Source organism: Typopeltis vanoorti, chromosome 6 (assembly GCF_054136105.1).
Source record: "Typopeltis vanoorti isolate ZY-2024b chromosome 6, IOZ_Tvanoo_1.0, whole genome shotgun sequence".
Taxonomy (NCBI): domain Eukaryota; kingdom Metazoa; phylum Arthropoda; class Arachnida; order Uropygi; family Thelyphonidae; genus Typopeltis; species Typopeltis vanoorti.
Genome location: NC_143554.1, coordinates 90,050,599 through 90,068,571, shown reverse-complemented (window position 1 = coordinate 90,068,571; position 17,973 = coordinate 90,050,599). Strand labels below are relative to the sequence as shown.

The 17,973-nt window shown below is 36.7% G+C and overlaps 1 protein-coding gene across 3 annotated transcripts in view; it reads right to left on the bottom strand.

Annotated features, from left to right (window-relative positions):
• The window catches only part of LOC150105691 (uncharacterized), a 139,980-nt gene that overhangs the window by 29,314 nt on the left and 92,693 nt on the right, over positions 1-17,973 (bottom strand). Inside the window, exons 1-3 of one of the 3 annotated variants that reach the window (XM_090395013.1) lie at positions 16,639-16,923; positions 3,302-3,342; positions 1,099-1,204 (exon numbers count right to left, since the gene is read on the bottom strand). In XM_090395013.1, the coding sequence (XP_090251139.1) occupies positions 1,099-1,204; positions 3,302-3,315 (120 nt within the window). In that variant the 5' untranslated portion in view covers positions 3,316-3,342; positions 16,639-16,923. Of the gene's footprint in view, positions 1-1,098; positions 1,205-3,301; positions 3,343-16,638; positions 16,924-17,973 lie in introns of those variants that run through there. The other 2 variants (XM_090395014.1, XM_090395015.1) reach the window with 2 other exon arrangements.

Genomic DNA, 17,973 nt, shown 5'->3' with positions numbered 1-17,973 from the left:
TGATTAAATTGGCAAATCGCCAGTTTAATTCCACTGAGATAAGGTGAGATATCCCAAACACCTGAGCTATCTCACCTTTTGAGAAACCAGTCAGCTCTGCTGTTTTCAAAATCGTGAATCCAGCCAGACGGGCATCCACAATAAACCCTTTATTGGACTCAGAAAGATCTTTTGCTTTTCCCACTGTGATCAACACTATTGACGATTACTGACCAGCAGTATTCTTAAATAGTTGCCGAGAACACGTGGCACGCACATCACCAAGTATTTCGCATATCGCTTTCTAATTCCGTGGCCGGTATGTGTAGATAAGACGTAATGTTCCTAACTGGTATTTACTTGGATGTACTCGTGTGAGTTCTTTGGCTGATGTTGCTGAGATTAAAAACTCGAGTTTCTTCCAGGAGAACAACTCCGCCAAGGATCGACTAACCTCGGAATCAGAAGAAAAGAAGCCAAACTACAATTGAACCTATAATGATAATCTAGGCAACCAGAACTGAACCTGTAATAATAATAATAGATGACTAGAATCGGGATAATAATGATGTCTTCTAAATTCTATTTTCAATTTAAATAATTAAAAATAAATACAATGTTTTGCAAAATAAATTCAAAAAATGTATATAAACATACATGAATCAATGTTATACGTGGAAAATTGAAGTAAATTATATTTAAATAACAAGAATTTTAAAAAAATAAAAAATAAAAACGGCATTCCTATATTTCGGTCGCCTTCCATACCTTTTATATGAAACAGAAATTACATAAACGCAGGATTTATGTAATGCATTGTTGTAACAAATCAATCGAATATGCTTCCTGTTTTAGTGCCTATTTATTTAGACTACATGGAAACAAGTTATACTGATGGCGACCACTGTTCATTCTAGAGCATTTCTAAGACTACAAGACTATATTATTTCTTTAAAAAAATACTTTATGAATTAACAATGAAATGGAAAATTTAAGAGTTCTCAGTCCAAATGTTCAAAACTTTCGTTTATTCACATAAGCTAATGGGTTTCCTCATTGCACTAGTTTTGCGGTGTAGTTATGTGTGTGTGTGTGTCATAGATAAAGAAATATTCCTACCGTCACCAATTTCATTATTCCTTTTGGGGGAGGTAGCGTTAGTAACCATCCCTGATGAATCACATTGACGATATCGATGTCGGTCGAATTCTTCTGAAATACCCTCCTATAGAAACATAAAGAGAAATTACAGGAAATGCTTCAATAATCTGTTTGTTCAGTTTAAAACTATTTAAGTAAAGTACTTAACACTAAAGCGATCGTATAATATCTCAGTAAAATGCACAAAAAAAAAAAAAAAAAAAAAAAAAAAAAAAAAAACAGAGTTGGTCTTAAACCAAATGACAATGCCGGCGAGAAGTACGAGAGAACTCGCACCCAGAGAGTTTGCCGTCACAAAATTCGGGCGCCCCCCTAGATCACCTAACCTAAAGATTGGTATCCAGTAATAATTCCTAAGCTGTACAGCATATGTATACTAGATAATGTTAGATATACACGGGGGGGGGACTGCAAAGTTCTTATAAACACGTAGAACAAAAATGACTGGTTTGTGCATCAAGGGAAAGAATTGTTTTCTCAGAGGATTGCAAATGACGTAGCAGCGTTGTAACAAGAGTATAACACTTCGTGGGAAATATGTAGAATAGTGCGTAAGTTACATGGTTCTACTTCAATTCCTTCATGGTGATGAGCACAACTTCTCAGCACACCCTCGTATCTGCACATTTCCATTTCGATCGTATATTTACTTATGTCGGTCCTATTTACCACTCATGAGTAAATGTAGATACAATAATAAAAAAAAAATAATAACGTAATTTCTATTAAAACAAACAAACAAACAGTTTGCAGAGAAACGAATGTACTTTTTCGATATTGGAAAATCCCCCAAATTCGAAATAGTACATTCTAATACAACTTGTGAAATGTAGAGTAACTTTTTTTTAGATTGTTATATACATGGAGTTGAAATAAGTATGGACAACACTATGTTTCAGAGAATCTGAATGCACCCACTTCAATAAAGTGCGAGTCTTCTTTTGGCTCTGATTACATCATTCTAAGCAAACTCCCCGCCAGCTTGTGATCCAGATATTTTGAACTTATTTTCCCTTCCATATGTCAAACAGTTTGTATGTCACTTTTGAAATTATGTTATTACAGTAGTACCTGCAGTATGACATGGTGCTTCAGCGTCGTATTGGAAAACACAGAAGTCTATTCGGTAAAATGAAAAGTACTGCATGATCTTGAAGTACTTTACATCCGTTATCATTTATCTTTTCAGCTACTATAACCAAAAGTCCAAGTGTATACCAGGAGAATTAAGACCATTACACATCTGACGCCGAACTTCACAATTAGAAGAATGCACTCGTGCATAAGATGTTCCCCCCAAGCATTCGTCACACCCACATTTTATCATACGATCAGAAAACGGCTTAGCACGATTCGTTCTAGCACCGATATCAAGGACTTTCAACGATCTAGGAACTTTTCGCGATGATCTTTACACTTGTGTATAGTCCATGCTATTCGTTGTCACTGTGGGTAGGTTTATGTACAGTAGCCTTTTCGGCTCTTTATGTAGTGCCTTATATTAACCAGAGCAGTTTGAAATTCTTTAAAATAATCAACCACTCTTGCGAGTAACCTTTAGCCTTTGTTAGTTTTCTTGGTGTTGTGTTTCGGCTGAGGTCGCGCCCTCACATTTCGAAACATTGTCTGATAATATTGCCTACGGTTGATTTTGTGTGATACAGTCCAAAGCGCAGCGCTACTGATATTCAGTTAAAACAGATATCGATTTAGCTCGGAGACTTATGGGGGGGGGGGATTTTTTAGCTGTACCCAAAAGTAACTTTCAAAGTTGTAGACAGCATTCCACTGACACTGAAAACACTTTAAAAAGCAATTTGAATATATATCCGAAAAATATATTTTTTCTGAAAAAGTTTAGCAAGCAGACTCTGCCTGGGGAAAAGACTGATTATTTCCCCCTCCCCGCTCAACATATACAACAATAAGAAAAATAATCTGTACTTATTTAACATAACAAAAATATTTTTTATCGTAAATAATATAATTAAAGGGGGAAGGCAAGGAGGATGAAACTTTGTCATCTATGACAAGAGTCCTTTCTTACAGCTCTATCAGTCAGCCTCTCTCCCTTGCAACATCTCAGCATAGTTACAAGATTTGGCACAGTAAATTATAAGTAATTAAAGCTTAACGAGCTTAAGTATGAATTATGTCTTACTTTATAAACTTCATCCTATGTCTTCAGCTCACAGTGGCTGCCTGAAAACAATAAGTATTCTTTAAAAATGTAATGGATAAAATTTATACAATTATTAAACTGGTAGTTTTAATAGAAAATGATTCTAGCCTAACCAAACAGTCCATCTGTGAAATTTATGGTCAACAAGCTGTTAAAATAAAATTCATACCACAATTCTGAGTAGAAGTATGATTATTACGACCGACGTCGCAGTAGAAAGATGTTGTCCGACAGGAGGCGCTAATTACAAAAATATGCAACCGATAGGATTAGCGTTATTTTAATAAGCAAAATCAGTGAATTTCTGTAATGAATGTTGCTAATAAATCAAAAGCAGAAAAATGAAATTTAATATACAAGAACAAAATGCTTGAATAGCGTTATCAATATTAAACAAAGTTTGTAGCGATCAATATTTATAAGTGGAATTTGTTTTAGTGTATATAGAACAACAGAAACAGGAATAGGGAAGAAAAAAAGGGTAGTAGATACTTTTGTTACTCTTCTCTAACCTTATAATTTTACTCCATAACCTACTCACAGACACCATCACACAAATGACTATAATGCATATATGTGTAGATACTAGTTCTATTTTATCATTTACTACCATGAAATATACACAAATCCATTATAAAAAGTTAAAATTTATCAAAACTTACGCACACAGACCGTACATGGCCATTTGTAGTTGAGAGAAATGTAAACAATCGTAAAGATGCAGTATTAAATCATAACTGTATAAAATTAACCGTTATGAATTAATTAGTTTAATTAAAATTTAATTAATTAGCATAAAATAAGAATTTTATAACGATTCATTCATTATTGTATAGGCCAGACTACCATAAAGCAATCATGTTGCTGCTTCTTCGTTATCAATGCATGAATCGCTATACCAGTAAATAAATATGAATTTCTTTTTCACATTATCTTTTCATTTTTGAGGTCTAGTGTTAGTAATACATATTACTAACACTAGACAGTGTTTTGTATCCTATAAGACAGTATTGACGCACTTACTGACAGACAGACGATTCATCTTGTTAAACAGACGATGCAAACTTACAGTATCGATAAATAGAGTACAGTACTGTAAATGTATTTTCGCTTCCTTATGATTTTCCTTAATAATATTTTCTTTTCTCTAGCTTACTTTATTGTATATATAGTATATAATACGTACACACCATACAAAATTTATATAATCGGTCAGGCTTCCGGTCATCAATAGGTTATTAGTAGTTAGGCTTTTGGGGAGTCAAAAGTTATACGCGGATTTTCGAACAACGCGGGGGGTCGGCCCATAACCCCCGCATTGTTCAGGGTCAACCGTATGTCATGTTTTGACCAGATGACGACAGAAGTGACTCAGCAGTTCATGAAAGCGAAGTAAAAGTGAAATAATTTTGTTAAAAAATAAAAATAATTTATTATCTCTAGTGATGTTTTTGGAAATAGCCTTTTGACAAAGGACTATGGATTTCGAAATTTACGTTTCTTTTCTCAATATCAATACTCAATCAATTAATTGGTACATAATTAAATTCAGTCATCTTTGCTATTTTGCGGTCTTTCAAAGGGGGAACATCCCTGGAAGCTGCATAAGGAGAGTAGTTGGTGAATGGAATGCGTTGCTAACATTGCGTTAAATGCAGATACATTGAATAAGTTTAAAGCACCGTTTGATGGGATTTGTATATAACGGTATGTGCCTCCAGCGATGAGTATTTTGACTCCACGGAGGTCTGATGGTGATAATAATAATATTTCAACTTATATTAACAAACCTGTATGAATAGTTATGAAGTAACATATAAATTATAATTGCCAATAATGTGATATTTCAGATTCGGATTAAGCATAAAATTATAATCAGGCACCGAAATGATCTGAGATCTACGTTTCTATTTTAGTCTTCTAGTCGGCTCAAAAACATTTGAAATAATGCAGAAATAAATAAATGCGGCCGAATCAATGTAAAGACAGTTCATTTTCTACTCTTAAAAGTAGAGTAGGCCTGGTTGGCGAGTAGACAGCGTAGCCAGTCAACAGGTTGTAGGTTCGAACTCCACCCTGAATATGGATGTTTGTAAATGATTTTAAGATAAATTTCATCACCCAGTATGAGACCACCACCCTGCCTATTGAAGATTTATTTATTTTCTAACTTGGCACTGAGCCAGTACTAAATACTATGGTCCTACATGTAGGACCAGACGAGGCCTAGGCCCCAACAATATCCTATGCTATCCAACTTCAGATCTGGGAATTCGATAAGTCATGGTATGTCCTCCATGCTGCCAGTATGCCCTGAAGGCACGCAAAGAGAGTGTCTTGAAATCAGCTCGAGAGAGTCCAAAGCCCAAGCTATTAAGTCCATATAACTCTGTTGACACCATATACCTTGAAAAGATCAGCAGATATAAATTTTGATACAATGTGATGTTCTTCCTGAAGCATCCGTACCAGTCTTGGTTTTCAGCATAGTGGGCAGCTCTTTCATGATGGAGGGTAGTGAGTGGTCGCCCAGCACCCACAACTTGTACATTAGTAACGACTAACTCATCTCCTCTCCTTTACTACAAGGTCAATCTCTTTACTACTTCCTCAATCCAATGTTAGTCCTATAGTGGAGTTCTACTGCTGTTATCTAACCTTTGTTCTTACTATTCTCTATAATCCTCACTATTAATTGTGTCTTCGGACTCGTACTCAATGTGGTTTAGAAAAAGCTCGTGTTTGGTCTCTGGGTAGGGGGGGGGAATCTGGGTTTCTGCATTATCTTCCTTTGGTCCCCATAGTACTAATACTATTATATGATTTCAAGGTACTCTCTTTGCGTGCCTTGCAGAACACACTGATGGCATGGTTACCAGAGAATGGCTTATCGAATCCCCAGGTGTGAAGTTGGATAGCAAAGGATATTGTTGGAGACTTAGGCCTCCTCTGGTCCTAATCCAGAGGAGACCTAAGTATGTAAGTGAGGAAAATAAAATAAAATAATAATAATGAAACCCTTCGTTCGTAGGATTCCCATTAAAAATAAATAAATAAATAATAATATAATATTAATAATAATATTTTAATCAATTAAACTTTATTATTCGTTCATAATATGCACATGCACACATGTAGATAAATATGTATACATCTACACAAATGTGGGTACAAGTACTTACACCTTAACAATTTTTAAATATTTTTTCAATATAAATATCACAATTTATTATTATACAGCGTGGTTTCCGGTTGTTTGGAGGTGGACTCTTCACAACCTAAAGTCCTTTTTAGGACTTCCAGGGTAACAAATGGCAATGCTGTAGCCAATGAAGCTTTAACTGAGGCCCGGCTATTGCTGTTACCCAGCCATGACTAGAGCTTTTAGCTCAATAACACCCCATCCACACAGATTTTCTTCATTCAGATGACGGGATAAAGAGTCAAGGACCCAGTCCATCGCCCAGTTCTTTTAAGAACTAATTAAGAACTTATACGGCGTATTTACATAGATACAATTAGAAACATTAGTATTATTAAGTCTTTATCACTACAAAAATTCTGTATACAAATTACTGAATACATTCAATTTTTATAAATAACTTCTCCGTTATTTATCAAAGTCGTCCGTTGACTTCTTTCCACTGCTTGGAAAGAAGTCAACGGACACCATAGTATAAGGAACAAACAGCCATAGCGCCCACTTTAATAAAGACGTAGAACTTCCTTTCGCTGCGATGACTACAGCAATTCTATAGGGCATACTTTCCACAAGCGTACGATAGCGATCGATAAGAATTCCAAACTATTCTTCCTTAAGCACATGTAATGAGGTCCTAGCGCCTTCGTATCTCAGTCAGCATAGACGAAACCATTTGGTCGGAAAGACCTGGGTTCGATTCCCGTCCATGACGGTGGCAGAGGATTTTTTTTCACCAGAAAACTCGGGTTTTTCGTCCCTCCGAGCAGGCAAACTGGCTCTGTGAACACACATGGATTACAATCAAATATTTGCCCTTAGGGGATGCACCAAAAGGAGTGACGAGCCAGCTGCATTAATTCTCGTAAACCCCTCATTAGGGGACTCATTGGAGAGAGAGAGAGAATAGATGGAGTAGATAAGGTAAAGTAAAGTAAAGTAAGGTAAGGTAAAGATTGAGACAGGTGATCACAGAGTATAGTGATTCTAAAGATTGTACAGCAAACTACAGACTAGGCTTAATCATCATGAACAGTCCGTACGATGAACTAGACTTTAAGCAACTGCTTGCAATTTTCCGACATGTAGGAAACCTGCTACATACAAAATGGCCGGGTAAAGTAGAGATCCATCAAATCACGGAAGTCGAATCTGAGGACTATCAACCTTCAGAACCTCTCCCCAGCAGTTTTCAAGATGACACAAGAGACAACAAACCAGCCACAGATACCCAGACCCAGGAAGAACCGCACGACTACCAAACGGTGAGCAGAAAAAAGCGACGAAAAGAGACACCACCCGAAGAACCGGAGCACCAGCCAATGGACACAGCGGCACAAATCAAAGAACGAGTCCCGCCGGTAATCTTAAGAGAAAAAAAAAACAATGGTCGACAATCTCGGAGGCCATGAGAAACTCCGAGATTGAATTCAAAACAGCCAAAAACTCCGACGAAGGAGTCCGTACCCAGCCCGAAGGGACATCAGACTACCGTCGGCTAACAAAGTTAATGGACTAGCTAAAGCCCCCATACCACACCTTCGAACTGCGAAAAAAACCTAAAAGTTGTCATCAGAGGACTGGTAGAAGAAACCACGTCCGAAGAAATAGCCATCAACCTTAGATCTCAAGGACTGGAGCCCATAAAAATATCAAGAATGTACCTTTACGGTACCTTTAATGTACCTTTACTACCCTAGGGGGGATGCTAACGGCTTTCAGCAAGACCAACCCCAATCAGAGTGATACAAACAAGTTCTTAAAAAACACTCAAGTCATCTTCACAATGATAAGCAATGAGTAATACGCCTGGTTCGAACAACTTCATACAGATCGCATTTTGGAATGCCAACGGACTAAGCAACAAACTCCTGGAACTACAAGAATTTACAGCAAGACATAGAATAGACATCCCCTTAATCAACGAGACGCACCTTCGGCCCTGCAACAACCCTAAACTAAGGAACCACGCACTACTTAGGAATGACAGACTCAATGCCAGAGGAGGTGGAACGGCTATCTTTGTCAAGAAAGACATAAGATACAACGAGATCAAGAAGACAACGACTACAAATCTGGAAGAAACTGGAATTGAGATACACACCAACAATGCAGGGCCGGGAAAACAGAAATCATCCCCAGGCAGTCCTCTACAGATTTCGAAAAGCTGAACGCTACTCTCTGCAACCTCGCAGGACCCGTTCCAACCATCTCCTCACCTAAAGAAATAGATACAGCGATCAGAAAACTGGAAAGCACAATCCAAGCTGGCCTAGCAGCAGCTTCCACCGTTACCGCTCCAGCTCAAGCCAACCTGCTCCCAGAAGAGATTCTAAAGCTCATCCGCAGCAAAAACAGGATCAGACGACGTTACCATACAACACTGTTCCCCCAGGATAGATAAGAGCTAAACAGGGAAACAAACCTAGTCCGATATGCGATCAAAGATCACAAGAATCAGCTGTGAGAGAAGAAGCTAAGCTCCTTAAATACCGAAGACAACTCATTGTGGAAAATGACTAAAGCCCTTCGCAGCGACTGCCCCAACATTCAGCCAATCCACGGAGAAAGGGGGCATAGCCAACCGAGACGACGAGAAAGCAGAAGCCTTCGCGGACGCCCTGGAACTGCAATTCAGCCCAAACTATGCGCATGCGGACTTGCAGTTCATTGAAAATATACACAGGCGTGTCCGCTGTGCACGTCATCAAACCAGCAGCCAAGAAAACACAAGCTATGCTACACCAAAGGAAGTACATCAAATCATCAAGAGCCTCAACAACAGAAAGGCCCCAGGCCCTGACGAGATTTCAAACCAAACCATAAAAGCACTCCCCCATAAAACAGTTATGCATCTAGTGGCTGTAATCAACGCGATGCTAAGACTCAACTACTTCCCCACTCGCTGGAAGCAGGCAGATGTAATCCTCATCCACAAACCAGGAAAAGCACCTCAATTCCCCCAGAACTACAGACCTATCAGCCTCCTATCAAATCTGGGGAAAATCGCGGAAAAGATAATTCTGAACCGCCTACAAAACGAAACGGACAAGATCGACCTAATCCCAAAAGAATAATTCGGATTTCGCAAAGGCCACTGCACAACCCAACAGGTCCACAGACTTATAGAATTCATAACTACTGGATACAACTGGAAACAACACACAGGTGCAATCTTCCTGGATGCGAAAAGCCTTTGACAAAGTATGGCACAAAGGCCTCATCCACAAACTAATAGCTGCAAAATACCCACTAAACCTCGCCAAAATCATAGAATCCTATCTGAAAGACCGAAAGTTTCAAGTTAAGCTACGTGGCCTCAGATCCTCCATGAGAAGCATCACAGCAGGTGTCCTGCAAGGCTCCCTCCTATCGCTGCTACTCTTCAACATTTTTATCTCAGACGTACCAAGCACAGCATCAACCACCATGGCTTTCTATGCAGACGACATGGCAATACTGACCAGATCACTCAGGCCACACTTAGCCACAGAACGACTACATGACGCAGCAACAAATCTTGAAGAATGGTTTCAGAAATGGAGGATAGATGTCAATGCCGACAAGAGCACGGCCATACTCTTTACAAGAAGGAAAACAACCCACCACGGAGCAGTCACGATGCTCGATACTGATATCCTATGGCAAAAAGAAGTAAAATATCTGAGAATCAAACTGGATAACCGACTCAGCTTCAACCCCCAAATCTCACATGCCTGCAACAAAGCCAACTCAGCAATAGCTCAACTCTACCCTCTACTCAACCGAAGAAGCAAAGTCAGTACAGAAAACAAAACCAACAATATACAAAACGATCATCAGACCCATACTAACGTACGGATCGCCGGCATGGAGCCACACCTCCCCATCAACATCAAAAGACTACAAGTACTACAAAATAAATGCCTCCGAATGATCTTCGACGCCCCGTAGTTTGTTAAGAATGCTCTCCTCCACCAAGACGGAAACATGCCAGACATACCTTCGTATCTCAACCAGACTGCTGCAAAGTACTTCGCCCAGGCATCACTCCATCGCAAACAACTAATTCGTGATGCATCAAATTATGAAAATGACAGATGGAGACACAAACGCCCGAAGGCAGCTCTGATCATCGCTTCAAACGATTCTACACAGCCCTAATTCGGGCGAGCCAGGCGCTCAAAAATTTCTCATTATTAATAATCAAAATCTAGCGATGAAGGGATAAAAATCCAAGGGATTGACGTCCATCTCGCCATTAAAGTTAACATTAGGGGACTCAACCCGTAGTAAGGGACGAATAAGAAGGGAAGTTGGACTGTTGCGGCGAACGTTCCTTGACCTCACCGATGATCCAGTTCATCCCACAGATATTGAATAGGGTTGAGATCATGACTCTGTGGAAGCCAGTCAAGTGTGGTGACGTTCATGTCCACAAACCACACTATTACAGCAACAGCCTTATGATACGGTGTATTGGCTTGCTGAAAGAGATAATGGTCACTACTGTAGAAACGGCCACAAAGTAGGAAGTATTGCATTGTCCCGATGTTCATATACCACTCGGAGTTTAATGTTCGTGGCAGCACAAACAGCGACCCGAGGTCAAACCAGAAACATAATCTACAATATTACAACGAAGTTGTTCCACTGTTCCATGGTGCTGTAGACAAAGAATTCATTGTTATGGACGACAATGTCACACATCGTACACGAGCAGTGGGGGGTTACTTCTGAAGACAAGGATATTAATCGAATCGAGTGGCCAGCACCTTCCCCAAGATCTCAACCCCATAGAACAAGTTTGGGATGCAATAGGGAGGCGCATTGCTGCTCGAAATTCCCCTCCAGAAAACAAACTTATCCTTGCTCCGAAGGAGTGGGCCAGTTTGCCTCTAGAACTCCTGAATCACTTGGCGCTAAGCATGGTACGATGTTGTGAGAGCTGCATCGCAGTTCCGGGGTGGATATATTCCATACTGAAATGTCTCTCTACATGGTTTTCTGTAACCACTGTACATTAATTCCTTACCTACATCCTTAGAAAATTTGTAACTTTTGCCAAAAAAAGTATTGCAATTTAATTTGTATGAAATTTATAACACATTTTTTGTATAATATAATTTATTATTATGCTGGCAATAAATTTGTCCACATTCAGCTGTAGTCATGAAAATATTTTCATATGAAAAAATATTTTTTCATATGTGAATATATATTTTCATATATATTCACATTCATATTCATATATTTTCATATAAAAATGTAATTCGTCCTTAGCTTTTGGACACTAGTGTACGTATACGTTATGTAACTTGTTGACTGTGGTCTTGTTATCTGATATGTTGGTTCTGGTTATTCTGTAGGTTGGACTAAAGTAGTATGAATTGGTATAAGTGTTTTACATTAAATATTTTTGTTCTGTCATTGCAGATAATATAATAATATAAACAACATAATAATAATAACAACACTGGAATAGTGTTCAAACGTTATAACTCCGTGGCATTTTATTTTTATTTTTTTTTATTGTTTGTTTATTTTTTAAAAATAAAGAATGACACGAGTTTTAAAAAAAATGTGTGTGTGTGTTTTCTATATTTTTTTGATGATAAAATGCTCAAGTATTTTAGCAGTACTAATATGAATGAATCTTATAGGATGCTCTGAAAATGCTATTTATGAAAGCGGTGGGGGATATAGGATATTCACAGACAAAAGCACTGAATAAGAATAAAAATGATCACATGGGACCCAGACATTAAAAATAACAAAGAATTCAGGATGTCTAAATGATCTAATCTGGAAAAAAAAAAAAAACATGATTTGCTGAAAACCTTATATCTCATACATGAATCAAATATTAAATCTATCGTGACATTTTCTGTAGAAACTAGACCAAGAAAAACATTACATATGACGCCATATATTAGACGAACTCGTTGCGAAAAATTGTTGGAAAAATTATTGGAAAGATTAGATAAGGAATGAGGACAATCGGAACCAATGTAGTACGCAATCAATAAAGAACGGGCGGCAGTAACGAACGGATTAGAATATAATCACATTTAAAGTATACAAAAATATTAATTCAATAAAAATGAGTAAAATGAGTAAAAGTGAATAAAAATTAGAGACTAGTAATCAAGAAGGAAGAAATAAAAGAAGAGCAAATAAATTTAAAAAAAAAAAAAAAAGAGAGTTGGAAGAAATGAAAATTTCCTAGACGGCACTACGGATAAAATGTTCAGATGTGAAGTTTAGTAAGTCACCTCTCTTCTATTTTTTGTATGCACAAAATAAAGCTACTTCGTTTGGTGTAGAAACACAAAAACATATGCCATCTATCTATGTATAACGTAGAATTCTAGGAAATTTAAGTTTTTGTACTTGATCGAATATTAGACAATACAAGAATTAGCAATCTGTTTTTATTTATATGATACTAAAATTTCAAATAAGGATCAAAATGCATTTAGGCGTTCAGTTATGAAGATATAACATTTGCAATAACAATGAAATATTAGGAAAATATTTTCGGAAATCATTTAGAAAGGTGTACGGCGATTCAAGTCGAAAAATATATTTACTGTTATATAGTACTTATCACTGTTTTTTGTTTTTGTTTTTTTTCCTTTTTGGCTTAAGTTTGTTACGCTTTTATTATTTTAACATATTCATCTTTTTTCCGTAAGCCAATCGATCTTTTTTTTTTCTGCGTTTGGTTTTCGATTTCTTACTAATTTTATTTTTTCCCTTGAGTCCATGTTATTTATAATATACTCATTATTCTAATATATATTTTTTATCCATGCGTTATTCTTTTTTTTCTAATTTTTATTCTATCAAACTTTGTTGCATTAACTCTTTTTGATGTTTAGATTCTTGCTTCACATGCACATGTTAACTAAAGCTTTATAAATTTTCACTCGTTTCATTGGTTAGAATTTTATCCCTCCCCCTTATTATTCACTTTAAAAATCCTGATATTTATTATCTTTTAAGTTGCTTCTTTTACTCTGTTTGTGATATATTTTCATTATTCTTATTATTCCTCGCTATTTAAATTTCTTTATTTGCTTCTTCTTCTTACGGATACAGCGAGCGGCCGCTAGTAATATACTGGACCGAAACTAAGAGTAATGCTCCTAACGAATAACCTTGTTGTCACTATTCAGACAGGAGTGTGGAGGAAGTCCACACTCCTGTCTGTAGTGCACTGCCGAGGCCATGATTCGCAGAGAAGTTACGTGAAACTCAACTTAAATAAAATCCTTTATTGTATATATTTCATATTCCTCCCAATTTCAACTCAAGAACCTTAAAATTGCCAAGGCATTTGTTGCTACCAGCAGCTACCAGATCTCGCACAAATTGCTTACGTGCAACACCAGAAAACCCTACCACTCTTCGAGCCTTTTTAATGTTGTTTGTCCACTAGGCAATTCGGCTCACAACTTTTTTTTCTCCCATGGCGCAACATTCACACAGTCATTCTCATCCGCATGTTTGCCATTATAAGAATGTCAAGTGGGATGATCTTCGTGATGCCTCATTTCCTTAGTTGGATTATTATTTTCAGACTTCTAAACATTCACTGAACGTATCGCTGAAGCAATTCTTATTGGTATGGAAACATTTATTCCCCATTCCACTTTAAACTCTCATCCCTGGAGAACCTTAGCCTTGGTTCTCCAAGAAGTTGGTATACTAAGACTGTACAAGAAAAAACTGGGCATCACAATTGACTTTCGTCAAAATTCTCATCTTTCTTTTGTTTATATCAAAGTTCAAATTAATGCAAGGAAACCATCAACACATCAAAAACTGATTATGAATGGAATAAAACCAGGAAACCTGCATTACGTACAAATGGCAGTCATGCATTCTGATCTCTTGCTAGACCTATTGCATTTGAATTTTGTCCAACCGCACTAACTTGTTTTGCACTTGCATTATTGCAAGTTCCATTGCATCATTACCCATAGAAAAGCACTTACTTTTCTTCTAATTCATACATAGATGATCATGGTAAATGTCCTCCTTTCATTTCTAACACACACATTTAATAATTTTTTCTTTTAAGAAAGAGTAAAGTATCTTATCCAAACTGAACATAAAAAAAAAGTGTCATGGTCCTGATGCTATTTCTCCGAGTGTACTGAAGGTTTGTGCTTCAGAGCTGACTCTTCTGTGTCGCTTTCTTATTCTCTTGTTCCACTGGTATCTATCGTGCAGCCTGGAAATTAGCCTATATTCGACATATTTTCAAAAAAAAATGGGAGACAAATCTTTGCCTATCTAATTATCACCAATTTCATTCACTTCAATTCTTTCTAAAATATTGGAGAAACTGTTCAATACTTCTATGCTACCTGAATCTTCTCAACCAATAAACTGACACTACGGATTACACCACTATTGATCAAAAGGAGATCTTCTTGCTTCTGTTGTCCAGCCTTAGACAGACCATGGAAACTCTGGGGAATCTTAAGTGATATCTTCTAGGCATTTGTTCGTGTTTGGTGCAAAGGCATAGTCAGTAAATTCCCATCATATGGTGTCAGTCTTCAAATTTCTGCAACTGGGTTGCAGCTTTCAGTCTGGACAATCATTACATCAGATGATGGATGGATCTTTATTTATTAACTTCTACAATCTTGAATTATGACCTCCTAACCAATCTTCAATGAAGGTCTGTGTAGCCTGTGGAAGTGGCATTCTAAGTTCGAATTTAGTCACCGACTAGATAAACTTCTTCTGACCTCTTCTTCTACTCGCTCCCGAGTTAGTGAATCTCTACACGGACAAGCGGTTTTTTTTCTCCCGGAAACTGTGGTTTTCGTACCGTAAACTTAAGAGAAATCAACAGGAGTATCCGGTGGAGACTGAAATGCCCCTAAGTCTCCAAAACGTTAGTACGGCTAAACATCCTCCCCTATTCCCTATAGAGGAATAAAAGGCGTTAGCGGGTTTTTATTTATTTACTTTACATCATCATTTTACATTTACTTGTTAATTAACTCGCTCTCTCTCTCACACACACACACACACAATTTCGGGTAGCAGATAGGATGAGATAGGTTTTTATATATTATTTATATTTAATTAAAACGAAAGCAACATATTTAATACTTACTATGGATTTTTGATAGTTTAATATTATAATTTGAAAATATTCAATAGGAATATTGTTCAACCTATAGTGCATTAGTAACGTAGTAGGAAGAAAGATGAGGAGAAAGAAGAAAGTTATTAACACTGGATTTCAAACGCTTATAGTAGCGATAATTAAGATATTAGGCATTTCAATTACAGTTACAATATTATAAAAGTATAAAAAGTATCATTTATAAACAAATATACATACAAACAAGTACAATGTGTTTTTTATTTACTGCTTTCATATATAAAATATAAACTGAAAGCTAACGAAGGAATAATTGGAAGGATGTCCATATGTTACTGGATAGAAATTCCATTTAAATTAACCAGTTATATTATTATCATCATCCTCTTCCTCTTAGATGTTAAGGTCAATGATCTGTTAGGGACACGTAACCTGTCTTCAAAATGAATAAGGATTAGGAGAGTTAATACTATCTGCATAGTCTAATATCTGTCTACGGCGTGTATTCTCTGGCTAGATTATCTGTTTTGAAGGATGAAAATCCTCAGCTTTCAGGGGGATAAACCCTGCTACCTCTATATAAGACCGGTTAACTCAATTCAGTTGAAAAAGTGGAAAAAATGAATTTGCATCCTAGACAGAATTTCCAACTCGTCTTTCCAATCAAAGTACATCGCCATAGCTATGCTGAGCTACGGAAGCGCATTATTTATTTACTTACTAATTATTGACTATTATTAGCCACCACCATTCACGACTCGTTGTGGGAACTGCTCCACAACTACCCAAACGATGATATAAATTTAAGTGTTGCTTAATGTTTGTTTGCTTCGTGTAAGTATTGCTTAATTCTTCACTTCTCCAAAGCCATTTATATAAAATATCATTTTTTATTTCAATTTATACAATAATTCATATAAATTAATTAGCATGCAGGATAAAATCTGACATAATATAAATACAAACTCTTTCAAATGTAATTGTAATGAATAATTTCGGACTTACCTTTTTAAACTTTCACTTCCAGGTTATCACGAAACGGTTGCAATATTAACCACAATGCACTGCGATGATTTAACGCCAGCTTGAAATTCATTACACAAAAGTTTAGGAATTTTTATTCGCATTAGCCAAATTAAGAGGAAAAATCAAATCGTATCCTGTTTCTTCACACCCACTAGATATGTTTCGGTATCATGCACTAAGCGTTTCAAGTATGAATGAAAACAAACACTGCGAACGCCAGAAATCACGTAATATTTCTGGTGTCAAAATGGTTTCCCTTCTCTCTCTCTCTCTCTCTCTCTCTTATTGTATGCTCACTTAGTAGATAAGCAGTTAACAGTTTCACCAATGTGATGGACTGAGTGTGTTTTACAACCCGAAAAGAAGAGATAAGAGCTTTTGTGATACAGAGAAGGACGATAAACTGTAAACTTGCCAATAACAACTGAGTAGCTAAAATCACTATATTATTTTGAAGTGTGTCAAATTTTGTAGTATATTTGGTTTCGCTTATTCGTTCTGCCATAAACCAAATATCGCAATGAACTTTCTGGAGCTGACCTGGTAACTGCTATATGCTCCTTAGGTAGCCAGAATTATGTTAATGGATGGAAAATAATGCTAACAAGTACAAAACTTCAAAAGCAATCTAAAATGACTTTATGGCAGAAGAAAATTTCTCTCTAAAATCAAGTGAACTGAAATACACTAGGGTGAAAAAAATAATGGATATTAATGGATTATACATATTTAAGTAACTTTCCGTTATTATACCCACACACTTATCGTGCATTGCATGGAGCAGATAGGATTCGGTATTTTGCAGATCAATTCTTCCGCTTTGGTAACTTCTCTTACCAACAATACCTACAGATATGCGTTAGAATTTAAAGGGGAGAGATTCGAGACTGTTTTCTTTTTCTTTTTTTAAATTTTGATATTTATGTCGGCTGCTGCTATTCGGTTGAAGAAGAGGAGAAATATTTGGAAATGTTTAACTCCCCTCACGCAACACGCTCTTTTTTGTTTGTTTTATTTCTTGGATTTCCCCTTAAGTATTGTTTGTTCTCAGTGACAACTCTTATAAGTTTTCATTAGGAAATTCCCGAGCTTTCTGAGGACTTCCTATTTGCAGGATTTTGCGATACAGATGCTAACACCACTCGCATAAAAATAAATAATAAATAATAACAACAATCATTACTTTAACATTTTATGTATATTCAAACTTTATTACATGCGTATAGGATGTATGTTGTAAACTAAAATATAATACTTGTTCAAATAAAATAAATCTTTTTACTTTATTAAATCCAAAGTTAGAATTTGGTGCCA